Genomic DNA, 27,417 nt, shown 5'->3' on the forward strand with positions numbered 1-27,417 from the left:
TTCTTTCCTCGCACCCCACTCTCTAGAATGGTGAGGTCATTGTTATCCTTCATTGGTTCATGACCTCTCATCCTTTGGGCTCACCCTCCCTCTCCGTAGAGTTTTTCATTTCATGTCATGGTTTTTGCATGACATCTGCAGTTTTATAGTTTAAAGTGGCTTTAGCAGGACGAAGGGATGTCCCTCCGGGAGAGGGAAAATGCTGAGCAGAGGTGAGCAGCCTTTGCAGCAACCTCAACACGGACAGCTCTTCGCAAGGAAGACCCAAGAATGCCACTCAGGGCTTCAATGGAGAATATGGATTCCATAAAGACAAAGATCACCTTGCTTAACAGCCTGATTGTGATGCCTTTACAGGTCTGCTATGGGATTCAGCTGAGCCAATTTATCTGATTCAAAGGAATTTATCGCCCCTGCCCCATGTCACCAAGCTAGTTAATATTTCATGAACAATTAGGCTGATTGCTGTATCAGCAGGGCCATACTTCCCTAGTCCGAGACAGCGACTAAAGTTCTAATTGTGCTCTGCAAGGCTGGGACTCCATGTTTATGATCAATACGTGTTAATGACTAATGTTATTTCCATACAGCAGTTAGCATTTCTAAAATGCTGTTGCATGAGCTTGATCAGCAACACAAAGCATACCTTTGACTAAATGCAGGTTTTTTTTTGTTTTTTTTTTTTGAGAGGCAGAGTGGACAGTGAGAGAGAGACAGAGAGAAAGGTCTTCCTTTGCCGTTGGTTCACCCTCCAATGGGGCCAGCGCACCGCGGCCAGCGTACCGCGCTGATCCGATGGCAGGAGCCAGGTGCTTATCCTGGTCTCCCATGGGGTGCAGGGCCCAAGCACCTGGGCCATCCTCCACTGCACTCCCTGGCCACAGCAGAGAGCTGGCCTGGAAGAGGGGCAACCGGGACAGAACCGGCACCCCGACCGGGACTAGAACCCGGTGTGCCAGCGCCGCAAGGTGGAGGATTAGCCTAGTGAGCCGTGGCGCCGGCCAAAATGCAGTTTTAATAGTGAAAAATAATCAGCCGTAGTTAGCTGAGCAGGGAAACACACTGTTCTTGCTGGATGATGGCCTTCCATACTGAGAATGTAGAGGATTCCACCACACAGAAAACAAGTAGAAGAGCTTTCTTAACTTCTACAAGATCCCTCACCAAACTCACTATCACTTTGGGGACAACAGAATGAGCCCCAGTGCATGGAAAATGGGTACAGCACAACAGCTTGCTGACAGTCACTAAATAAGACAGGCACCCAGAAGCTATGAACCCATCAGGTGGTGCTCAAGAACACAGGACACCCTCACACCTCATATACTCAAAATCCACTCTTTTCACATGAGAGGGTCCCTCTCCCCTGCTTCACAATCCTTTAAAGCTGACCTTAATGTTTGAATTAAACTATTTTGTGCATAAAATAAATTTCTATGGAGGAAGAGTGGAGACACTTGCTATGATGGCATTTGTCAAACAACTCAGAATAGCCCTGGGCTCCACATTCCTCCAGGGCAGATCTAAGGGTAAAGATTATTTATGGCAAGATAGACACTCCCTTTGGAAAACCTTGTGGGGGACAATCCAGACTTAACCAAGAATTTGTAAGTCAACAAATTATTGATATGGCCCTGTTTCTTCTTTAACCCACATTTGGTTAGAAATGCTGAGATAATGATTCTATCTGGTCCAGGTAAATTCTTTTTTAAAATTCTTGTTTTCATTTTATTTTAAAATGAGGAGCAGGGAAGGGGAGCATACTTCCATCTTCTGGTTCACTCCCCAAATGGCCACCACAGCCAGGGCTGGGTCAGGCTGAAGCTAAGAGTGTGGAATGCAATCTGGGTTTCCCTTGTGTGTGGCACAGACCCACATGCTTGAGCTATCATCTGCTGTTTCCCTGGCTGCATGTTAGAAGGAAGCTGGTCTGGAAGTGCAGCAGCCTGGCATTCCTAAATGGGACGCTGGTGTTCCAAGTATCCACTTAACCACTGCGCCAATTACCTGCCCCACGGTCCTATTAATTTAATTAATCTATGACTACTGAAAGCATCCAACCAAATTCTGTTTTTTTCTTTCTTTTTTTTTTTTTTAAGATTTATTTATTTATTTATTTGAGAGGTGGAGTTACAGACAGAGAGAGGGAGAAACAAAGAGAAAGGTCTTTTATCCGCTGGTTCATTCCCCATACGGCTGCAATGGCTGGAGCTGCGCCTATTTGAAGCCATGAGCTTCTTCAGGGTCTCCCACGTGGGTGCTGGGGTCCAAGCACTTGGGCCATCTTCTATTGCTTTCCCAGGCCATTAGCAGAGAGCTGGATTGGAAGTGGAACAGCCAGGACTTGAACTGGTGCCCATATGGGATGCAGACACTGCAGGCGGTGGCTTTAACTGCTATGCCACAGCACCAGACCCCAAATTCTTTGTTTTTAAAAAAATGTATTTGCTTATTTATTTGAAAGTCAGAGTGACAGGGAGAGAAAGACATAAACACACACACACACAGAGAGAGAGAGAGAGAGAAAGAGAGAGATCTTTCATCTTCTGATTCACTCTCCAAATGCCCCCAACAGCCTAGGGCTTTACCAGGCTGAAGCTAGGAGCCAGGAACTCCATCTGGGTCACCCCTACAGGTGGCAGGGGCCCAAGAACGTGGGCCATCTTCCACTGCTTTCCCAGGTACATCAGCAGAGGGCTAGGTCAGAAGCAGAGCAGCCGGAACTCGAACCCACTCTGTAATACAGAATACTGGTGTCGCAAGTGGTGGCTCTGCCCCTGTGCCACAACACCAGCCCCAAGCATCCCCAAAGTCAATCAACTAACTCAAATAACCAACTGAGACTGAATAAATGAATAAGCAAAACCCAATATTAATACTGGAGAAACTTGAAAGATCATCCATTCAACAAGTAATAACTGAGTGCTTAGTAAACACCAGAACTACAACAGAAAATAACATCATCCCTGCCCTAGAAAAGTTATCCTCTGATTGGGAAAAGAGACAACTTAGCCCTCATCTATAATTCAGATGGTAAATCCAAAGTACTATGGAAGGGTAGGGGATCTCAACATAGGAAGGAACTAAAATCTAAAATGACTTGAATGAAGAGGGGTTAATTAAGCAAAAAGGAGAGAGAGAAAGGAAAGGAAAAGGAAGAAAGGAAGGGGAAACAAGTCTATAGAACGTTCACTGCACATCCAGGCGAATGTCGGTGAAAAAGTTGGTAAAGGAGATAGTTCAACTCCTGAAGATCTGTTTGTCTTCTTAAGCTACCTGAATTTTTAACCTGAAGGCAATGAGGAATTATTTTAAATACATGACCTAAGATCTTACCTAAGTAAGATCAGGCTGTGATAAAGAAAATAAACTAGAAGAAGAATAAAGCTACAGGGAGAAATGCCAGCGAGCAGAGATCCAGGAATCCACAGAACTCTCACAGAATATTCAAAGTAAATGACAATTTTCATTTTGCGCTTTAAAGCTATCACACTATAGTCCAATTCTGTATTTCCTCAGGTTCCTGGGAAAGGGGCTCAGAGGCTCATTCATTTGCCAAAAAGTGGTCCTGCAGCAATGATTCCATGGATCAACATCTGATTACTCCCAGGGCATCTTTCAGACTGAGCCCAGAGAACAACCTCTGGAGTTGGCTCAAAACACCAGTATGTTATTCAAGAATGGAAGGCAAAAGTCACTCCACCTTAAAATAATATTCCACTTGTTAACAGTTATACAACTAGTTTCTGACAAGTAATTTATTGCAGTTATCATGATACATCAAGTGTATAAATTCCATTCAAAAGTTGTACATTGGGGCCAGCATTATGGCACAGCTGGTTAAAGCCCCAGCCTGCAGCACCAGCATCCCATATGGGTGCTGGTTCAAGTCCCGGCAGCTCCACTTCTAATCCAGCTCTTTACTATGGCCTGGGAAAGCAGTAGAAGTTGGCCTGAGTCCTTGGGCCCCTGCCACCCGTATGGGAGACCTGGAAGAAGCTCCTTGCTCCTGGCTTTGGATCAGCTCAGCTCTGGCTGTTACGGTCATTTGGGGAGTAAACCAGCGAGAAGATCTCTCTCTCTCTCTTTCTTTCAAATAAATAAAATAAATCTTCAAAAAAAATTGTACATCAGTAATAAATGTTGATATACCAGAAAGGTTAGAAATAGCTTATTTGTAGAAAGCAGAATTAATTTGAAAAAAAAAAAAAAAAAAAAAGTCCAGGTAAAGGATTTCTCTTTACTAGAGGCTGGTGAATATTTGTAGATACAAGTAGTAGTTCCACACTAGCCTGGCACCTCCAGCCAATTAATTGCAAAGATGAAAGCCTAATGCTAAACATTAGGATATTATATACAGAGAGAAAAAAAATGTCACCTGGGGGACAGGAGTAGGGAGGGGAAAAAAAAAAAAAGAAGAGATGGGAAAAAGAACAGAGAGGAGAACAACAGGGAAGGTGTCTTGTTTAAATGCCCTCCTGAGCCAGCAATGTGGCTCTGAAGGGTGACAAGCGAAGACAACACCAGCTCCAGACTTTTGCATGACTTCACTCAGCCCCCAGGCTATGCAACCACACTCACCCTCGCAGCAAGAGAAGAAGCACACCAACCACAGAGATCATTTAACCCAGTCTGCCTGCTCAGGTTATCATCATTAGTTATTTTGGGGAAATTTAAAATGTGGAGAGTAAGACCCCTGAATTTAGCCGACGCCGTGGCTCACTAGGCTAATCCTCCACCTGCGGAGCCGGCACACCGGGTTCTAGACCCGGTTGGGGCGCCAGATTCTGTCCCGGTTGCTCCTCTTCCAGTCCAGCTCTCTGCTGTGGCCCAGGAATGCAGTGGAGGATGGCCCAAGTGCTTGGGCCCTGCACCTGGCTCCTGGCTTCGGATTGGCGCAGCGCGCAGGCCGCAATGTGCCAGCCGTAGTGGCCACTTGGGGGGTAAACCAACGGAAAAAGGAAGACCTTTCTCTCTGTCTCTCTCTCTCTCACTGTCTTACTCTGCCTGTCCAAAAAATAAAATAAAAGACCCCTGAATTTCAGATGGCCCTAATCTGAACATTAACATCATAGAAATTCTGCAAGTGTCTGCCATCTAAAACATGTTATCAAATGATTAAGCTTTGGGTCCATATTAAAATTAGAAGGGAGCAAAGCTACTGGCAGAGATGAGTGGAGATGGTTTCAAAACTTTGGAACTAAGGGTTTTGCAGTTCATAAGTTATCACAAGTGTTTTAAATTGCAGGCTTATAGGAACTGTAAGACATCCATGAAATCAGAACAAATAATTTCACTGAACAAGAGGTGCTCATTGTAGTAATCCAATTCAGTTTCATTTTTTTTTTAAACACAGGCCAATAATACTTAGCTCTTTATCTCTTTGTAAAAATGCACAATAAAATCTGAAATCTAAATTAACTAAATACCATTGCACATTTTATTTAATTGTCTACAAAGCAACCAACTGGTTTTTTAAAATGCTCCAGTTCTGCTCTGCAATTTCACTATGTATTTGTATTAAACACAAGCTCATACATTATGTTTCTTAATCTGACTACTAGAAATAGAGCCACATAAATTTTTGAAAATAAGCTCCAAGTTTGTAGAAGGGAGTATTGCTATCCCCTCATCGTAATTTATTTATAATGTGTTTTACTTCAAAAAAGAATTCAAGAAGACATACAATCTGTGTTCATTTTAAGAAAACTTGTGGTTTACAGTTAAGCACACAAAACCCCTGTAATTCTGGAGCTGTCTCAAGTCTAAGAGTACAGACACTTTCAGATGCTTATTTGGAATATTAAGGTACATCAATAGAATTAATTTTAATGAAAGAAATGTGACATTTGTCATTATGTCTATATAAGGGGGAGAAGAGTAATGTACCATGGTCCCATGTGGAAACAATTTCTCCATATTGAGCTATAAATTTAACATTTCAACCACAGAAACCCAACAAGATTATTTAAGAGTCTAAAAATGATTCTAAAGTTCATCCAGAAGTAAAAATGTGTAGAAAGACAAACAATTTTTCAAAAGAATAAAGAACTTTCCTCACCAGATAATAACATTTCATGAATTAAAACAGTGGATAGTGGGAATTAAAACAGTGGATAGTGGTTCAAGAACTAAGAAATCTATGAAATGGTTTTGGACATCTTAAAACATTCCCAGATATATAAGAATTTATTCTGTAATAAAGATAGTATTTCCTAACAGAATAACCAATCATTCAGTAAATGATTTGGAGACAAGTTAAAATTTTTGGACAAATTAAACTAAAATTAGCACTTCAGATCTCATTGTACAACAAAGTAAAATATTAGGTGAATTAAAAAATTAAAATGCTTTAAAAAATGAAGAGAGATAAGTCGAAATACTAAAGGGAAACATAGACTAACATATATAACAACGGAGGGGGGCGGGTAAGATGGGGAAGACAGAAAAATTACACCAGAGTCAGAAAACAGAAAAAACTTGACTACCAGGTAAAACACACACACACCCAATGTTCTACATTAAATATAAGACAGATACAAAGTTGAAACACAAAACAACAGAGGAAAAATAACTGCAACATATGACCGGTAGAAAAGCTACCTCCATAGCAACAACAAAAAAAAATTCAGCAACAGATTGCAGCACAGGCAAGGGATTAAATATGTAACATACAATTAAATGTAACTAGCAAATAAATATGAAAAAGCATTCAGTGTAACTTGTAATTAAAGGCATGAAATTAAGACAAAAGATAGTGACTGTTAAGGGGAAGTGGGTACCATCATACAATGTTACCAGGACTACGAACAGATACAACATTTCTATGGTACAAGATGTATCAAAGATTGAAATGTACACCACTTCTGGCCCAGTAATTCCTTCCTCTTTCAGAAATGTAAACTAAGGAAATCATCTCCCAAAGATACATGCACATGGATTCATCACAGTGTTTGTAATCGCCATAAACTAAAAACAACCCAAATGGCCATCAAGAGTAAATCGTAGTACCTCGTCAACTAAAATACCTTGCATCTATTAAAAATGAGGCAGAGATCATTCATTTACTGACGTGGAAAAAAAACATCATGAGATTTTACAAGGCAGCTCCATGGCAGCTGGGGCCTGGTGTGTCTTCACTCATTTCCAGCACCTAGAACAGTGCCTCATGACAATTTGGCTTCTCAGTAAGCATGTAGTAAATGGGTGAATTTTGAGAGCAGGTTACAATAATAACCATATGATTCCCTCCTCTCTGTTCCTCTCCCTGCTCTCTCTCTCAGTCACATGTGCAGAGAGAGAGAGAGAGAGAGAGAGAGAGAGAGAGAAAGTAATTAGAATGATAGTCACAAAAGGTGAACAAAGTAATATAGTTTTGAGGTATGTTTTAAATTTCTTCATTCTTCTCTGTGTGGTCTGAATCCTTACACAGAAATTATTTTTAAATTGTTATCACTGAAAAGGTAACAACATTGTTTTTAAAGAACTCACACATTAAAGATGAACTGCACAATGTCTTCAGTGACTACAGCTCACAAACTCCAAAAATGAAGACCAACAATATCCAAGAGGCTTCCCTCACCTTCAAAGAAACACCAATGCATCTGTACAAGCAGCGAATCTTCAGGCCCCAGAAATGCCGCCCAATACTAACACAATGCATTCCAGGAAAGAAAAAGCATACCTTCTCTGTACGTAAGAAAAGCTAAAAGTAACACATTTCTTAAAACCTTCCCTTCTCCTCAACTAATATATACCCCACTCTAGCTGGTGATAAAGATGGGTTTTTTTTTCCTTTTGCAGGCTAAAAAGCTATGTGCATCCTTACTATGTGCTCTACGAAATTCTTTAATTCATTGACATAGATTTCATTTTAAACACAGCTTAACTGTTGAAACAGCAAAACTAGCCACACGCCTGAAGTCTCTACTCATCCCTTCACGTTGTTCGTTTTTATTCACATTTTTTTTTTTTTAAATCACTATCTGGACTTGGGTGATCTGTCGCCTCCTTCTCAATGGAAGCGCCAGGAGGACATGAATTCTGTCCTGCTCTCTGTTGTGTCCCCAGCCCCAAGACGGTGAATGGGATCTGGTAGGCCTCAAGAACTATGTGTTACATGAAGGATGAAAAGACGTAGGCAGCCAGCGGAGGGTACAGATCTGAACAGACCAGACCCACTGATGGGGAATCGAAAATAGGAGAGAAAATCAAACCCGAGACGGCGGAGCTACAGCGCCAGCTCGGAGGTCTGGTGGACATTTTTTTTTTAGGTAGACAGGTGCTTCACACCTTTCTGAGAACAGAGAGCTCTCCTAGGAAGCAGAGAATCCACAGGGGAGTCTCCAGGACGCGGGCAGCGGCTCCCAGAAGAGCGCGAACGATCACCATCGTAACACGGACGTGGCCCAGGTCGAGAGAGAAAACAATCCACCATACGTCTTGGCCCAGATGAAACATCACACGGATCCCAACACAATCAGACCCAGCCAGCAGCCTTCCGCCTGACACGTAAGAGCAGCCTCCTCTGTCCTGGCTTTGCAGCTGCCTACAACCCAGCAGCCCCTCGCTCGCCCAACACGATCCCCTCCCACCCCTTCCCCCACAAGGACCCCCGCTCAACCGGGCCAAGGGGAGAGCGGATGGCGGGGGGGATCAGCCTGGGCATCCGCTGTCTCCACCCCCACCCAACTCCAGTGCCCTCCAAAGCGCAAAAGCCTCCCGCCCTCGCCTGTCCACCCGGCCCGACCCCGCCACGAGCTGCTCCGGCTGCCTCTCACTCACGTGTAGATGATGGCCATGAAATGCATCAGCCACAGCACCAAGAACAGGACGAATCCGAAGACGGCCATTCCCTCCAGGGCCAGGTCCAGCAGCGCCATCCCCCGGCCCGCCGGCCGGGCCTGGCCCGCTCCGGCCGCTGCCGCCGCCGCCCGCGCTCGCGCCGGAGGAGGACTGGGTGGGCGCCCGGAGCGGGGGCGCAGGGAGGCGAGAGGAAGGTAGGGGAGAGGAAGGGGAGGAGGGGGGTGGGGACGGAAGGGGCGGGCAGGGCCTGCGCGCCCCCGGCCGCGCGCACTCGCCCGCGCGCTGCCTTCGGCGCGCTCGCGGCTGCGGGCGCTGCGGGGCCGCGCTCCGTGGTCAGGGCAGCGGCTGCCCAGCACGCGGGCTCGCCTCTCCGGACGCTGGCGGCCGCGAGTCGGTCCCTACGACCTGCTGTCGCCCCGCCGCCTCCCCGCCGGGCTCCGGGCCGCGTAGCTCAGCCGCCCTGCTCCACCGCCGCAGCTCCGCGCACTAATGGAAACCGGCGGCCCGCGCCCCGACTCCCCGGCGCGCCCCGCCCCGCCCCCGCCCTCTGGACCCGCGGCGGCCGCCCCCCGGGGGCGGTGCGCCCGCTCCTGCCCGCCCACCGCGCCGCCCGCGCGCCCGCAGCGTCGCCGGCGCGAGTGCGCCCCTGGGCGGCTTCCCTTGTGGGGCGCAGCCGGGCCTTGCACCCGCTCGGGCTTTCGCTGCCGTGCACCCGGCGGTGCCGGGCGGAGGCGCCGAGACCGGCAACGCTGCAGCCCTGGCCAGGTCCCTCGGCTGCGGCTGCGGCTCGGCACCTGGTGTCCCTGTGTCTGTGGCTCTGCAGCTCCCGGGCGCCCCCAGAAAAAGGCACGGGGCTCCGGGCAGCACCCCCCGAGCTGGTCTCGCTGCGTCTGCTGCCTCCTGATCGGGCATGGCTACCAGGCCTCGTTCCTTCGCGCCAGGGTTTCCCTTTGCCTTCCCTCCTCGCTGCTCTGAATGCTGTGGGATCTTGGATCGAAACGGACCCAAGAGCAAAATAATCTCCAGGTGCCTCACAGAGCTCTGAGCCTTTTAGAGACGGTGTGTATTATAAATGGAATTCCCAAGTTCAGGATGTGAAGAATCAAATGATACTCAGGCCCTCTAAGACCGTGCTGGCCAAAACGGTAGCCACATGGGGCCACACGAGCCCCTAGCGTGTAGCAAATTCAAACTGAGCTGTGCTGTGTTAATTCGCCGCCAAGGTTCAAGGCCATCTCGTTAATGCGAGGTATCTTGATGACGCACACGCTGAAACGATGCATTTTGGATATATTAGGTTAAAAATGAGTTTCACGTTTCAAAAAACTTAAAATGGGGCTAACTATTAGAAAAATGTAATTGTCCAGGTTGATGGTCACTGCTCTAAAATGGAAAGAGCCCCTGGACAGTAAGGTAACCAGTGTTTGTTTTTAAAATGTCCATCGAGGGAGATTTTGTTTCTTTAGCCTAGATGAGTTTATACGGTTTCTCGGTGGTTTTGTTTAAACAGTGTTTATTATTTCAAGTTATTTCCTTTTAAACAATCCATGACCTATCTTGGCAGATTTCAGAATTGTGTCCAATTTCGAAAAGAAATTGTTTCTTATTGCTATTTCTTATAGATAATGATGATTGAATGAGCTATCTCAATCCACAATTAAATGATAAACTACAATTTAGAAAAATAGTTTCTGCATTGAGAACCAGTTTTGGATGCTCAATAGCTTTTTTTTTTTTTTTTTTTTAAGGTTTATTTATTTATTTGAAAGGCAGAATTGCAGTGAGGCACAGGCGGGTGTGTGTGTGTGTGTGTGTATGTCTTCTATCTACTTCTAGGTCTCCCACAAGGGTTCAGGGGCCCAAAGACTTGGGCCATCTTCTACTGCTTTCCCAAGTCATAGCAGAGCTGGATCAGAAGTGGAGCAGCCAAGACTCCAACAGGCGCCCATATAAGATGTTGGTACTGCAGACAGCGGCTTTACCCACTATGCCACAGTGCTGGCCCCACACAGCTTTCGTTCTACCCGAGTCAGTGGTAAAGACTTCCTGGGCAGGCGTTTGGCACAGCAATGAAGATACCACTTGGGATCCTGCATCCAATATTGAGGTGCCTTGGTTTGAGTCTTCCAATTCCAGCTTCTTGGTGATGTCCACCGCGGGAGACAGCAGGTGATAGCCGAAGTACTTGGTCAGATCTCTGGCACTCCTGTGGGAGACCAGGATGGAGTCCCAGCTCCTGGCTGGATCAGGCCACAGCAGCCATTTGGGGAGTGAACCAGCAGGTAGAATCTCTCTGTCTCTTTTTTCTGTTACTCTGCCTTACAAATACACAATTTTTCTTTAAACTGTGGCTATCATGGATAAAACCCAACCAACCAAACAAAAAAAACCTAAGACATACTTTGGACAAACACTTGAACACATTTTAACATTTCTGAAACAGTAATACATCTAATAGTCAATGGCTACTTATAATTAGTTGGCAGATGTTTTATTCTTGGTTGAATATAAAATAATGATGCATCATATATATTCATATGTGCACACATGCATCTTATTTAGAATAATTGAGATTTGTGATTTGGTTTGTGTCAAAAAAAAAATCATGTTAGATGAGACCTCTAGAAGAAACCCACTTGTAAAGTCTAAATATAATTTCAGCCATGTGACACTCTGGAAAAGGCATAAATATATTTATAAATATATAAAATGATCAGTGGTTGCCAAAGGGTAGGAGGGAGAAAGGGATGGATAGGGGTAGGGCAGAGGATTTTTGAGGGCCGTGAAACTATTTTGTGTGATCCTATAAAGTGGAAAATTCACCACCAAGAGTGAGCCCTAAAGTTAACTATGGACTGCAGGTGATGTTGATGTCTTAACATAGGTTCATCAATTGTAACAAATATATTACTGTGGTGCAGAACGCAGGTAGTGGAAGGGACTGGGGGATGGGCAGCAAATAGGAGTTTTCTGCACTTCCTGTTCAGCTTTGCTGTGAATCCAAAACTGCTCTAAAAAATAATCTTTCTTAAAATTAGTGCTTCCCTAAAATAGAGTTGTTTTTATGCACATATAAATAGATGATTGGAAGTACTGTGTCTGAATAAGTAAAACAAAAGAGTCTGCTATCAAATCCCGGGCTTTGCACCTTGTAGACACTCAAATATTTGCTGAATGAGTAAATAAATAAACAAACTAATCTTCCCTGACAGAAGTCACTGAAACAATTGTCTGCCTTTCTCCTTTGTAAATATTTTAAAGTAGTTTTTCTTTGTGGAGAAAAAAAAATACACATTAACTACCATGCCTCCTGCTTCATCTTATAAAATTAAGGCACACAATGAAGTTAGAGGGAGAGTAACTATGCATTAGGTCACATGGTCACAACTGGAAAACCTCCCAAGCTCAAGCTCTGTCTCACAGAATCAACAGCATGGATTTGTTTTCAATGTTGGATATATTTTTCCATCTTTATCATTAAGAATCTTTCATAGAAACATTTTAGAGTTTGAAGTTCAGTTCTCTGGTTAATTTTTTTAAAAGGTATCAGCCTTATAAAAACTTTAAAATAAGGTAGGAAAAAAAAAAAAAAAAAAAGATGAGCCTGAAGAAATTGAGTAAATTTTAGGCTTCAAAAACAAAGTTCAGCTCATTTGATCCAAAATAATGAAATGCTTGTCTTTTATTCTTTACAAGCATGTCTGGAATCAGTAGAGAAATACTTCACTTACTATCAACCCAGGTGATTAATTTACATTGCTTTGTTGCCCATGCAATGGAGACTGTTAAGAGTCTTCAGGTCCTAAGATACTATAGTGCTGTGAATAGCCTTGAACAAAGGTTCTAGGCAGATTGTCAGTTCAGCATCTGATCTTGTTGATAAACCACTGGAATAGTTGTGTTTATCTATGTGGGTGTGGATTAGGGGAGTGCCTAGAGGTCAGTAGTTCCTGTCATTCTCAGCTGCTTTGCTAACTCATATCCAAGTGACTAATTAAAATTTGTTTTACCATGTATTCATTTTCTTTTAAAAGCTTTTATTTTAATTGGTATTTTTCTTAGGGCAAAGCACCAATGTTCATTCTTACGGGAAGCTAAGCTGAAAAGGGTTCTAAATATGCCCTATGTGAGTATCCATTATTTTTTTAACTTAAAAAATTTATTCCTTTCTAGGTAGATATTTAAAACCCAATCCAGATTATTCAGTAAATTTCATAAAAAAAACTTCACTTGGCTACATGTGTGTACATGTACATATACGTGTATATCATGCATGTATGTGCATAAACAAACTTGATAAGTTTATTATGTGTGTGTGGAGAAAGAGAGAGAGAGACAGAGGGCGAGATGGGGAAAGAGATTTATTGAACACAAGAGCAGAAGTTATGTGCCAGGCAAATCTTTAAAATATTAACTTGACTTTGACCACAGTCATGAAGTGTCTCATTGCAGGCCAAGAAGGTGAAGTTCATATTCAGGTGCTAATGTCTGATGGATGAGGACCATGCAGTCTGATCCAGGCCTGTCTCATTCCAGAGCCATGCTACCTATGTAAATACAACATTAAGTTGATTTAAACAAGGTGGAGTAGATGTTCCATTCACAAAGTACAGTGTTCAAAACAGATTTTGGTCTGATCTTATTTAATTTGGTAACCAATGTTCTGTATAAATCAATTTTACCATCTGAAATTGGAAAGCATATTAAAAATAGATCACTGTGCTATTTAAACATCTTCTTTATTACTTATATCACTTTCTTCAGTGAAGTAGAATTTCATGAAATATGCTGTCATTTCAGAACAATTCATTTAAGAGTGTACAAAACAAGAAGAATTTAGAAGAATGGCCTTTTCCATAAGTGCTTTCTTATAAAATAATGCAGGAAAATGTCAGTAAAATCTGTTTTTATTATACTAATTCACAGGATTATCAACACAAAGTTTAAAATGTGAATTTAACTTTTACTAAGGAAGAAAGGCTGTTGAGTTAAACTGAATCTCCTGGATGTAGGATCTCTACTAAATACCTGCTATCAACAATGCTTTGTTTGAGGAAACCATGTCACCTATAGGTTATGCACATCCATTGTGACAGTTAGGCTGACTAGGTTTGGATCCCAGTTCTACCATTTACTAGCTCTGTGACCTGAACCAGTCACTTTGTTACCGGAGAAATTGCAGGGTTCTTGTCTTCGCGCAAGAAAGAATTCAGCCGTGAGACAGAGAGTAGTGGGAGGTAAAACAGCAAGGTTTATTAGGAAGGAACATCTGTAAGGACGGATGGGCACCTCTCCAGACAGAGCCTGAGAGACTGGGGGGGGGGGGGGGGGGGAGGAAGGAGGGAGGTTACAGGTTATATGTTGAGTGGAGAGATTACACCTGACCAGGCCAGGCGGGTGGCTCAGCAAAGATGCAGAGAGCTGAGCGCACAGTCCAGTTGAGGCTGGGGGTTTTTAAGGAGATGGGTCTTGCTTCCCCACCTCTGCTCCTCTTGGAACAAAGGGCTTTTTGGATGTAAATAGAAAAACTTCTTTTGAAGGTCTGAAACAAAGGACTTTATGGATGCAAATGTTATCAGACCAGAGGAAGGGAGCAGGGTGTTTGAGATGCAGATACTAGGCTGCACCTGGGAGATTGTGGAAGGCAGAAGGGGGCAGGGCAGGATGCGAGGGCCAGGCTGCCCCTGAAACATTATGGGGATGACTTTGAGGTGCAGATGTATATGCTGGACATAGATGTCTTCTCTTTAGGCCTGTTACACACACATAAGCTCATAACTGACTACCTACCTAACAACTTAACCTCTCTTGCTCAGTTTCCTTGTCTATAAAATGGTTTTTTGGGGCTGGCCCTGTGGTATAGCATGTAAAGCCTCTGCCTGAGAAGCTGGCATCCCATATGGGCATAGGTTAAACTGCCACTTGGGATGTCTGCATCCGCTATCAGAGAGCCTATGTTTTCAAGCTGTGTTTCTCTTCCCAGCTTCTTGCTAATGTAACCCTGGGAGGGAGCAGATGATGGCTCAAGTTTTTGGTCTCTGCCACCCATGTGTGAGATTCAGATGGAATTCTAGTCTCCTGCCTTCTGCTGGCCCAGCCCTTGCTGTTACAGGCATTTGGGAAGTGAACCAGTGGAGCTCTGGCTGTTACAGGCATTTGGGAAGTGAACCAGTGGATTGAAAATCATTCTTTATCTCTGCCTCTTTCTCTATCTTTTAAATAAATAAATAAAATAAAAATATTTTAAAGCACATTTTTGCTTCTGTGAAAGAAGTATATGATATTCCACAATTCTTATTACATAAACCAGAATATCCTACAGAACACATCTTTTTTAAAAAAGTATTTATTTATTTATTTGAGAGATAGAGTTACAGACAGAGGGTCAGAGAGAGAGGTCTTCCATCTGCTAGTTCACTCCCCCAAATGGCCACAACAGCTGAAGCTGGGCCAATCTAAATCCAGGAGCCAGGAACTTCTTTTGGGTCTCGCATGTGGGTGCAGGGGCCCAAGCACTTGGGCTATCTTCTTCTGCTTTCCCAGGCCATAGCAGAGAGCTGGATTGGAAGTGGAGCAGCCACAGGCAGAGGCTAAGCATACTATGCCACAGCACCAGCCCCAGAGCTTATCTCCTTGCTAATAGCCCTGGCTTAGTCAATCTGAAGCAAGTTTAATTAGATGACAACTGTGTGAACTATAAATTAAATAGTAAAGAGCAAAGATACTTTTAATCCATGGGAAAAATAAATTTCAGGCCTTGAAATTAAATATTCCTTACAAAGTATAAATTTTGAAAAGTACATTTATGGGCCTTCTGACATGAAAGAAGCAGTGGCATAAAACAGGTTTTAAAATTATTTTGGGTAGTGTCTGGTGCTGTAGTGTAGTAGGTTCAGCTTTTGCCTGTAGCACCAGCATCACATATGGGTGGCAGTTCAAATCCCAGCTGCTCCACTTCTGATCCAGGTCCCTGATGATGGCCTGGGAAAGCAGTAGAGGGTGGCCCAAATTCTTGGGCCCCTACACCCATGTGGGAGACCTGGAAGAAGCTCCTGGCTCCTGGCTTCAGATCGGCCCAGCTCCAGCCATTGCCATTGGATGGCAGACCTCTCTCTCTCTGTCTCAACCTCTCTCTGTCTATAACTCTGCCTCTCAAATAAATCTTTAAAAACAATTATTTTGGGTAATAAATGCCTTAGAATATACTCAGTATGATGTACCACTAGATGAACAATAGGTAAAGTTTTCTGATTCAACTTTACCTGAAATATTTCTTAGTTCAGAATTAGCAAACAGGAAGTTAAAACATTTGCACAAATGTGAACCAAACTACAATAAATTTGTTAAGAATATGAGCCTTCTCCCAATCTAGTATTTGGTTCCCAAAATTATATCAGATTATTTTTAAGGCCTTTATGTTTTGTAGGTATAAAGTATTATTTCAAATGTAAAAAAAATATAAAACAACCCATTTTACCACTCCAGGAAATAGAAAAAACTGTTCGGATATGCTCTACAAGTAAGTTCCTGTCTAAATTCAGTTGCATTTATTAACTATTGTGGAATCATTTGGGCTTGTGGATCCTTATTAATAGTCTATTAATACGGGCCAGTGTTGTGGTAGTATGTAAAGCCATTGCTTGCAACCCTGGCATCCCATATGGATGCCAGTCTGAATCCCAGCTACTCCACCTCTGATCCAGCTCCCTGATAATGTCTGGGAAAGCAGTGGAGGATGGCCTAGGTCCCTGGTCCCCTGCACCCATGTGGGAGTCCCAAATAAAGCTCCAGGGTCCTGCCTTCAGCCTGGCACAGCCCTGGCTGTTATAGCCATTTGGAGAGTGTACCAGCGGATGGAAGATCTCTCTCTCTTCTCTCTCTCTCTCTCTCTAACTGTGCCTTTCAAATAAATGAATTTTTTTTTTTAAAAAGTCAGTTGATAAACAATGGAAAATATTGAGCAAAATTATTTGAACAGACTGTTCAGATAAAGTAAACAAACTAATGGGTTTCTCATCCAGTTATTTCTTTTACTATATTCCTCAAAAAATATGTTGCATTTCAGGGACACAGTGTTCTTGTGCTTTGGATACAAAGTTAAAAATGACTTAATCCTCTTCTCAGAAGTTCACAGTTGGCACTAGAAAATAAAGATGGAGACAAATCATTGTAATGCAGTGCTGATGTAGCAGTGAGAATACAACTGGAAGCTGGGGGTGATTACTTTTATACGGAGAAGTCTAGAAAGGCTTCATGAAGAAGGTCACCTGGAAGAAAGACGTACAGTTTGCAGGTGAAGATTAAGAAACGTAGGATAGCTTCTGTGGCTGGTTTTTAATCTGCGTATTTTAAACAACTGAATAATCTGATGGAGCATTCTGGGAGTCCACCAGGAAAGAGTCTGATTGGACAACACTGGAGAAAACACTTGATGCTGGCTAATTGATAAGTTAATTGTTAGGTACCTGAGCATTCAGTTTCAGGGAGTATGGCCATACAAATGATGATCTAATCCAGGACACTTTGGAGAAAGAAAGGAGGCATTCTTAACAATCAAGTTAGGACAAGTGTTACACAACAAGACTATCCCAGGCAAATCAGTCATGCGGTCACACAGTGTTTAAATTACACAAGCATCAAGTGTGGTTCAGTCAGGGCTCTTGCTCCGTTCTCTTGGGTAGTCCTGATTTGCTACTTCTCTGTGTCAGATTTGTCTTTTTATTAAAAAAAAACAAAAACAAAAACAGTTTATCTGAGAGAGAACAAAAGAGAGAGAGAGGGAGAGAGGGAAAGAGAGAGAGAGAGAGAGAGAGAGATCATTTCTCACAGAGAGAGAGAGAGAGAGAATTTCTCACCTACTGGCTCCCTCCCCAAATGTGCACAATGTCCAGAATTGGGACAGAGTTGAAATCTGGAGCCAGGAATTCAATCCAGATCTCCCCAATGGGTAATAGGGACCCAGCTACTTGAGCCATCACCACTGCCTTCCAGGGGCTGCAGTAGCTGGAAGCTGGAGACAGGAGCCAGAGCCAAGTATCAAACCCGGATGCTCTGATATGGTGCCTTAACCATGAGGCCAAATGCTGCCCACAATTTTATCTTTAAGTCACCATAGTAAATGTGAAGTATATTGATTTGCATTTCCTTAGTGGCTAATGGTGTTGAACACAGTTTTATGTGTTTACTTACCATTTGTACATAGTCTCTTGAAAAATACCCATTAAAATTTGATTTATTTTTTAATTAAATTTTTATCATTTTGCTTTTGTAAGAATTCTGTGTATATTCTAGGTATAAGTCTCTTATCAGACATATGATTTAGAATGACTGTCTCTCATTCTGGGGGTTGTCTTTTCCTTTCCTAGATGGTTTCATTTGAAGCAGGAGAGTTTTCATTCTGGTAATACAATTTAGTTGCTTTTTGTCACTTGTGTTTTAGTGTCATATCAAAGAAACCATTGTCTAATTCAAGGGCACAAGATTTATGTCCATGTTTTCTTCTAGGAAGTTTACAATCTTAGCACCATGTTTAGGTCTTTGATCCAATTTCACTTAATTTCTGAATATGGTGTGAGACAGGGGTACAACTTCATACTTTTGCATGTGGACATCTAGTTGTTCTGGCATCCTTTGTTGAAAAGATTGTTCTTTCCCCCATTGAATGGTCTTGGCACCCTTGTCAAAAATCAGTTGATGGGGACAGTTCTGTGGTGTAGCCAATAAAGCTGCCGCCTGAAGTGCCAGCATCCCATATGGGCACCGGTTTGAGTCCCAGGTGCTCTACTTCTGATCCAGCTCTTTGCTATGGCCTGGGAAAGCAGTAGAAGATGGCCCAAGTCCTTGAGTCCCTGTACCCATTTGGGAGACCCGTAAGAAGCTCCTGGCTCCTGCTTTTGGATTGGCACAGCTCTGGCTGCTGCAGCCATTTGGGGAGTGGACCAGTGGATGGAAGACTTTTTCTCTCCTTTTCTCTCTCTCTCTGCCTTTCAAATAATAAATACATCTTTTTAAAAAGATCACAGCAAAAAATGTCACAGCAAAGGGCTGGACCAGAAATGGAGCAGGGGCTGGCGCTGTGACACAGCAGGTTAAAGCCCTGGTCTGCAGCGTTGGCATCCCATATGGGTGCCGGTTTGAGTCCTGGCTGTTCCACTTCCAATCCAGCTTTCTACTAATGTGCCTGGGAAAGCAGTAGAGGATGGCCTGAGTCCTTGGGCCCCTGCATCTTGTGGGAGACCTGGAAGAAGCTCCTGGACCCTGGCTTCAGATCAGTGCTGTTCTGGCTGTTGAGGCCAACTGGAGAGTGAACCAGCGGATGGAAGACCTCTCTCTCTCTCTGTCTCTCCTTCTCTTGCTGTATAACTCTGACTTCCAAGTAAATAAATAAATCTTAAAAAAAAAAAAAAAAAAAAAAAAAGAAGTGGAGCAGCTGGGACTTGAAACAGTGTCCATATGGGATACCAGCATTGCAGGCAGCAACTTTACCTGCTACACCACAGTGCTGGCTCCTACATATCTATGTTTATGCCAGTTCCACACAGTCTTGATTATTGTCCATCTGTAGTAAGTTTGGAATTGGGAAGCATGAGTTCTCCAACTATGTTCTTTTTCTTGATTGTTGCGATTCTTTTGTTTCTCCTTGAGTCTCAAATGTGAATTTAAAAAATGCTAGTTTAAAAAAAAAAAAAGAAAAAGAAAAAGATGGCCATGATTTTGACAGGGGTTACAGTGGATCTGTACATAGATCAATTTGGGTAATAGCGCCATCTTACAATATTATGTTCCTCACCCCTGAGCATAGGATTGCTTTCCATTTATTTCTATCTTTAATTTAATTCAGCAGTGCTTTCTAGTTTTCCATGTACACTTCTTGTGCTTCTTTGCTTAAATTTACTTGTATTTTATGCTCCTTGATGCTATTAAAATAGCATTAAATTCTTAGTTTTGTCTATGGGTTATTTATTGCTGATGTATAAAAGCAATTGACTTTTGTACATTAATGTTATATCCTCAACCTTGTTGAACTCATTTATTACTTCTAATAGCTCTTGTGTGAATTTATTAAGATTTCTACATCTATTATCATGTCATCTTCAAATAGAAGTGGGGTTACTTCTGTCTTTTTAGTCTGGGAACCTTTTATTTGTTTTCTTTACTAATTGCCCCATGTAGAACCTCTAGTATAATGAAAATAGAAGTGATAATAGCAGACATCAAAATCTTGTTTCAGCTTTTCACCATTAATTATGATGTTAGCTATGAGCTTTTCATATATATCCCTTATAGGGTTGAGAAACTTCCCATTTATTCCTACATTAGTGCATTTTTTGAAATCATGAAAGGATGTTGAATTTGTTTTATGCTTCACTTAGATAATGATGTAGTGTCCTTTTTAAAAAAGATTTATTTTATTTATTTGAAAGGCAGAATAACAGCCAGGACAGGACCAGGCCAAAGACAGGAACAGGAGCTTCATTCAGGTCTCCCATGTGGGTGCTGGGGCCCAAGCACTTGGGCTACCTTCCACTGTTTTCCCAGGTGTATTAGCAGGGAGCTGGATTGGAAGTGGAGCAGCCAGGACTCAAACTAGTGCTCATATGGAATACTGGCATTGCAGGAGGTTTTACCCCTATACAACACCAGTCCCCTTTTATTCTATAAATATGGTATATTGCATTGATTTTTATAAACTAACCCTGAACTCCTGGAATAAATCCCTCTTGGTCATATTACATAGTTCCTTTTATGCTGGATTCATCTTGCTAATATTTCACTGAAGATTTTTTTTTTTAATTTTTTTTTTTATTTTTTTTTTTACAGGCAGAGTGGACAGTGAGAGAGAGACAGAGAGAAAGGTCTTCCTTTTGCCGTTGGTTCACCCTCCAATGGCCGCCGCGGTAGTGTGCTGCGGCCGGCGCACCGCGCTGATCCGATGGCAGGAGCCAGGTGTTTATCCTGGTCTCCCATGTGGGTGCAGGGCCCAAGGGCTTGGGCCATCCTCCACTGCACTCCCTGGCCACAGCAGAGAGCTGGCCTGGAAGAGGGGCAACCGGGACAGGATTGGTGCCCCGACCGGGACTAGAACCCGGTGTGCCAGCACCGCTAGGCGGAGGATTAGCCTATTGAGCCGCGGCGCCGGCTCACTGAAGATTTTTATACCTATATTCATAAGGGGTGTTACAGCATATTGGTTTTTTTTTTATCAGAATATTATTGACCTCAAAAAATAATTGGGAAATTTTCCCTCCTCTTTTAATTTTTGGAGCGTTCTTAAAGAATTTGTGTTAATTCTTTAGGCTTGGTAGACTTCACCAGTGAATCTGGGCTTGGGCTTTTCTTTTGAGTAAATGTTTTTTAAAGATCTATTTATTTATTTAAAAAGCAGAGTTACAGACGGGCAGAAAGAGAGACAGAAAGAAAAATTTCCATCCACTAGTTCACTCCCCAAATCGCTATAATGACCAGGGCTGGGCCAGGCTTATGCCAGGAGCCAGGAGCTGCTTCTGGGTCTCCCACTGGGGTACAGAGACCCAAGGACTTGGGCCATCCTCCACTGCTTTTCCAGATGCATTAGCAGGGAGTTGGATTGGAAGTAGAGCAGCTGGGACATGAACTGGGTAAATTTACCTTTTGGGTAATTTTTTAAAAAATTACTATTTCAATATTTTTCAGTGTTTAAGGTGTATTCTGACATTCTTTTTCTTTTTTAAAAGATTTATTTATTTATTTGAAAGGCAGAGTTACACAGAGAGAGAAGGAGAGGCAGAGAGGCAATTGGTTCACTCCCCAATTGGCTGCAATGGCCGGAGCTGCGCTGATAGGAAACCAGGAGCCAGGAGCTTCTTCTGGGTCTCCCACGTGGGTACAAGGGCCCAAGGACTTGGGCCATCTTCCTCTGCTTTTCTCAGGCCCATTAGCAGGGAGTTGGATCAGAAGTGGAGCACCCAGAACTCGAACTAGTGCACATATGGGATGCTGGAGTTGCAGGTGGCTGCTTTACCTGCCAGGCCACAGTGCTGGTCCCAATTTTGGCCATTTCTTGCAAGTGTTCATGTTGCTTTTACTGAGGAGAGGATTTTCCAATGCTCCTTCCTGGCCATTCCATGCCCTGTTCTCTAGCTTTGGCTTGGCATGAAGCATTTTTATCTTGGTTAGAGTTTGCTGCAGTTCTATTTAAGTAGGCACTAGGTGGGGACAACTTATGATAAAAAGTTTTAGAGGCAGGCATTTGGCACAGTTGTGAAGCCGCCATTTGGACACCTGCTTCCCATACCAGGGTGCCTGGTTCAAGTCTCACCTACTCTGCTCCCGATCCCAGTTTCCTGCCACTGTGCACCCTGTTAGGCAGCAGATGATGGCTCAACTACCTGGGTTCCTGCCACTTTTGTGGGACACCTGGATGGCGTTCCAGGCTCCTGGCTTTTGCCTGGCCCAGTGCTGGCTGTTGTAGGCTTTGGGGAATGAACCAGCAGATCAAAGATCTCTCTAGCTCTGTCTCTGCCTTCAAATAGAATGAAAATAAACCAACAAACAAAATTGTAAAAAGATTAAAATTAAAATAGTTTAAAATTATTAGTGATCCACTGATAAGAAATGAGGACAAGCTTTTTCCTCATGACACCTGAGTGTTTAAAAGTCCTCAGAAAGCATCCTCAAAGGAGTTTAAAATCTGCACTGTTTATTTCACTCTTCTCAACCCCATAATTTTCACTCTGAAGTAAATAGACCTTTGGAAAGTCCACCTATGGATTGAAAATGATGATGAAAAAGACTTCCTGCATTACTACGCTAAGAGAAGAGTAACTGATAAAGATTTTTATTTATTTATTTTAAAGGTAGAGTTGCAGACAGAGAGAGGAGAGACAAACAAAGGTCTTCCATCTGCTGGTTCACTCCCCAAATGCTCCCAATGGCCAGAGCAGAGCCAATTAGAAGCTAGGAGCCAGGAGCTTCTTCCAGGTCTCCTACACAGGTGCAGGGGCCCAAGCACTTGGGCCATCTTCCACTGCTTTCCCAGGCCATAGCAGAGAGCTGGATCAGAAGAGAGGCTGCCAGGACAGGAACTGGTACCAATATGGGATGTTGACGCTGCAGGCAGAGGCTTAGGCTACTGTGCCACAGTGCTGGCTCCTGATTCTTACGTATATAATCCCTTGCTACCTACATTAGCTGTTTCTGATAAATTTATTCTATGTGCAAATACTATGCAAAGCTAATAGATGCATCGAGCAATTCTCTATGTTGATTATCTCCCTAGAGTTGTGGTCTACAGAGGCATTCTTCCTACTCCCTGCAGCCAGGAGCAGGGGCCCCTTAACCCCATTAGCTGGCCTGGTATTTTACTCTCAATACTTTGTTAACTTTGCAGCATTGTAGGTCAGAGCCTTGCGATTCACTTTGGCTCCTGGATCCTCAGCACTACAGCTCTCGTGCTCCTGAAATTAATGAAAATTAAATTTGTAGAGGCCTTGTAGTTGAGCTCAAAATTGACGTTTCAAAAATTTGCCATAATTGAATGTTTGAGAGTGTGGGTGAGTAAGGGAGCTTCAAGATACTTGTTTACATTTTGAAATAATTGATTTGGTTTTTTTTTTTTCCTTCTCTGCACGCACATAAGAAATGTCAGCAGCCAAAGTACTGTCTCAAAGATAAACAAACCTTAGTTCCTTAAGAGCAGAAGCTTAAAGAGGAAATCATTTTGAGTGCCTGTAGGTCATTGTGAAGCATGTCATTGTGTTCAAGGCTATTATGTCCCAGGTGGTCCAGTATCTGCATCATCAATATTAATAGTCCATGCAAAATGAGCTCTAATTCAACTGTGCTAAAGAATCTTGACGATGGTTCAATGTCAACTTTTGATGACTTCTGAGCCATGAAAAGAAAAAGCCAAAATAAAGGTACTGTTCCAGTTGGAGCTGCTGCTGCTTTTATGATTTAAATGATGTTCAGAATCCACACTAAAAATAATAAGAATCACAATAATAATTATGACCTGAGGACCCCAAACAGTATATTTCCAGGGAGTGCAGTAAAGGGAAATCAGTATTTATCTCTAGGATAGCACTGGTTTCCTGAACTCGCCCTTTGTTTTCTAAGTTCCCTACCAACTTTGTATCATTTTAATGGAAGAGGCAGAAGTGGGTGTTCAGCAGTGGTGAGTGTTGGTTTGCAGTTAAGTTGCTTTTCCCTGGAGCAGGTCTACCTTGTGAGCCTGTAGTGGAGGCACATGCTTTGGGGAGGAGAAATGAGAGACACATCCTAAAGGGAAGGGACTGACGTGCTGCTCTGAGAGGAGACAGTGTGACACGGTGACCACCCAAATCACACTCCGCAAACTCTGCTCACAGAGATGCTTTCTCGCCTTAGAATGGTACTTTTGATGCTTGATTTTTCACTTAAAATTTTAAAAAGAAAGAGGGATGAGAGCTTGGGTTCACTGGGAACCTGCTTTCCTGTATTGCAGGGCCTGGGTTTGAATCTTGGCTCCGCCTCTGATTCCAGCTTCCTGCCAATGCACACAACCTGTGAGGCAGCAGTGTTGACTCAAGTACTTGGGTCCTTGAATTGAGTTCGGGGCTCCACACTTTTGTCTAGACTAACCCTGGCTATTGTAAGCATTTGGAGGAATGATAGATCTCTCTCTTTCAAATAAAAATTTTTAAAAGATTTTATTTATTTATTTGAGAGGTAGAGTTATAGACAATGAGAGGAAGAGACAGAGAGAAAGGTCTTCCTTTTGTTGGTTCACTTGCCAGATGGCTGCAACAACTGGAGCTGCGCCGATCTGAAGCCAGGAGCCAGGTCCTTCTTCTCGGTCTCCCACGTGTGCAGGGGCCCAAGCACTTGGACCATCCTCTGCTGCTTTCCCAGGCCATAGCAGAGAGCTGGATTGGAAGAGGGGCAGCCGGGACTAGAACCGGTGCCCATATGGGATGCTGGCGCCGCAGGTGGAGGATTAACCTACTGTGCCATGGGGCCGGCCCCTCAAATTTTTTTTTAAGTCAAATTTTTTAAACAAATGAAAGAGAAACTTACAGTATATGGCTTGTTTAGACACTGACTAACAACAATCAGAACTGCATATACCCCCATCCAGAGAGATAACTTGTGTGTGTTGGGTGGAGGATGGGGGATTAATGTCATGTGTTCACATACAGAATACATGATCTTTGAGTCACTGAGATTATTTGTCTGACTGTTAACAGTGGCATGACTGATGGAGTCACACATTTCTCTTTATTGTCTCCTTTTGAATCATCTGGATCTCGGCTTCGGTATCACCTCTTCAGAGAAACCTGCTCAGATGATCAAGCCTAAAGCTGCTTAGGTTTCATTTTCTGCAAAGTGCTTATATGTGATTTTTAAAAACTTTTAAAAATGTACTTTATCTCTTTCTGCCTGCCTCACTTCAGAATGAAGTCTCTGTTCCGTGGATACAGGAATCTCATCTGTCTTTTTACTGTAGTCTGTGTCTCAGTCCATTTAGGCTGCTGTTAGCACAGTATCAGAGGCTGGGGGCTTCTAAACAACAGACATTTCTCTCTCACGGTGATGGAGACTGAGCAGTCCAGGACCCAGGCACTTGCACATTTGGCGTCTGGTGAGACCCCATTTCCATGGATACTGCCTCTTCCCTGTGTCCTGGCCTGGTGGAAGGTGTGAATGGGCTCCACTGGGCCTGTTATGTAGGAGGACACTAATTCCATTCATAAGGGCTCCTTCATGGCTTAATCATGTCCCAAAGGCCACATCTGAAATACTCTCACATTGAGGATTAGCTTTCAAGATAGGAGTTTGGGGGGCCAGTGTTGTGCTGGCTTAAATCCTGGCTGCTAGGCTTCCCATCCTGCTCCCTGCTAATGTGCCTGAGAAAGCAGTGGAGGATGGCTCAAGTACTTGGGTCCATGCCACAGTGAAGAGACAGGGAAGAAGCTCCTGGCTCCTGCCTCCTGGCTCCTAGCTCCTGGCTTTGGTCTGGTCCAGCTCTGGCCATTGTGGACATTTGGATGGATGGACCAGCAGATGGAAGATCTCTTTCTCTCTGTGTCTCCTCTCTCTGTCACTTTGCCTTTCAGATACACAGGGAAGGGACACAGGTATTCTGATCACAGCAGCCTTCAAATTTAATATTACATAAAGATTTATTGCATTGGCAAATTAATGAATTAATGAGTATTGAAAAAAATTGGTAAACTTCCTAGTTTGTTGTATAAACCTTCCAAAATCCTCAGACCAAACTGAAACATACAATGAATACTAGCCAAACCAAGTTTATTAATGAAAGTGGCTGGGACCGGCACTGTGGTGCAGTGGGTTAATGCCCTGGCCTGAAGCGCCGGCATCCCATATGGGCACTGGTTCTAGTCCTGGCTGCTCCACTTCCAATCTAGCTCTCTGCTGTGGCCTGGGAAAGCAGTAGAAGATGGCCCAAGTCCTTGGGCCCCTGCACCCATGTGGGAGACCCAGAAGAAGCTCCTGGCTCCTGGCTTTGGATCAGTGCAGCCCTGGCCATTGTGGCCAATTGGGGAGTGAACCATTGGTTGGAAGACTTTCTCTCTCTCTCTGCCTTTCCTTTCTCTGTGTAACTCTGACTTTCAAATAATAAATAAAATAAATCTTTTAAAAAAAGTGGCTAAAAATTCTAAATAAAATACTGGAATAACAAATACAATCACAAAGTAATAAAATTACCTGCCATGACCAGGTGGGAGCTCTCAGTGTTTTGATAACTTTTCAGTTTTATTCGTTTAACACAATCAATTATGAGAGTATGATTTAAATGTTTTTAATTAGGAAAGAAGCACAGAAAATGAAAAGTAAACATCTTTTATAGATTCTTATGCCTAACTCTAGTCTCACTTTCTATATTTACCAAATCTCTCCTCCTGCTCTTCCATTTCCAAGCTTTAGCCAGATACATTGATATTGCCTGGGTTAATAACATTCCAGGGGCTGGTGCTGTGGTGTACCAGGTAAACCCGCCACCTGCACTGCCAGCATCCCATATGGGCGCTGGTTTGAGTCCCAGCTGCTCCACTTCTGATCCAGCTCTCTTCTATGGCCTGGGAAAGCAGTAGAAGATGGCCCAAGTCCTTGGGCCCCTGCACCTGCATGGGAGACCTGGAAGAAGCTCCTGGCTTAGGATCGGCACAGTTCCAGCTGTTGCGGCCAATTGGGGAGTGAACCAGCAGATGGAAGACCTCTCTCTCTCTGCCTCTCCTTCTCTCTCTGTGTAATTCTGCCTTTCAAATAAATAAATAAATCTTTTTTTTAAAAAATAACATTTCATCCTCATTAACTTCACATAAACGATACTGCCTAGTTGTGTAACAGGAAGGAACATTGATGCCACATGAAACCATAGTGTTCAGATAACTTAGGGCTTCAATAATTTTTAGTCTATATTTCAATATAGATCCAAAAGTTCTAATCAGCGTTGCAAAGGGCCAAATAAAAATATGAAGTGTAACTTTGGAAAAGGCTAAGAGAAATTTAAAATTATTTGTTTAACATACACATTAGAGAACAAATTGTATTCCTGTTAGTTCACTCATGTTGACTTTATCCAAATCCTCTGACCGTGCTAATTTTTTGTCTGGTATAGACTATGTC

General features: G+C 43.2%; 1 protein-coding gene across 1 annotated transcript in view; it reads right to left on the reverse strand.

Moving 5' to 3' along the window:
- The window catches only part of UGCG (UDP-glucose ceramide glucosyltransferase), a 39,167-nt gene extending 30,246 nt beyond the window's left edge, over nucleotides 1-8,921 (reverse strand). The window contains exon 1 of the mRNA XM_062207750.1: nucleotides 8,785-8,921. Coding sequence (XP_062063734.1) covers nucleotides 8,785-8,882 — 98 coding nt within the window. The 5' untranslated portion in view covers nucleotides 8,883-8,921. The remainder of the gene's footprint in view (nucleotides 1-8,784) is intronic.
- Nucleotides 8,922-27,417: the final 18,496 nt, after the last annotated feature.

This window comes from Lepus europaeus, chromosome 12, assembly GCF_033115175.1.
Source record: "Lepus europaeus isolate LE1 chromosome 12, mLepTim1.pri, whole genome shotgun sequence".
NCBI classification, from domain to species: domain Eukaryota; kingdom Metazoa; phylum Chordata; class Mammalia; order Lagomorpha; family Leporidae; genus Lepus; species Lepus europaeus.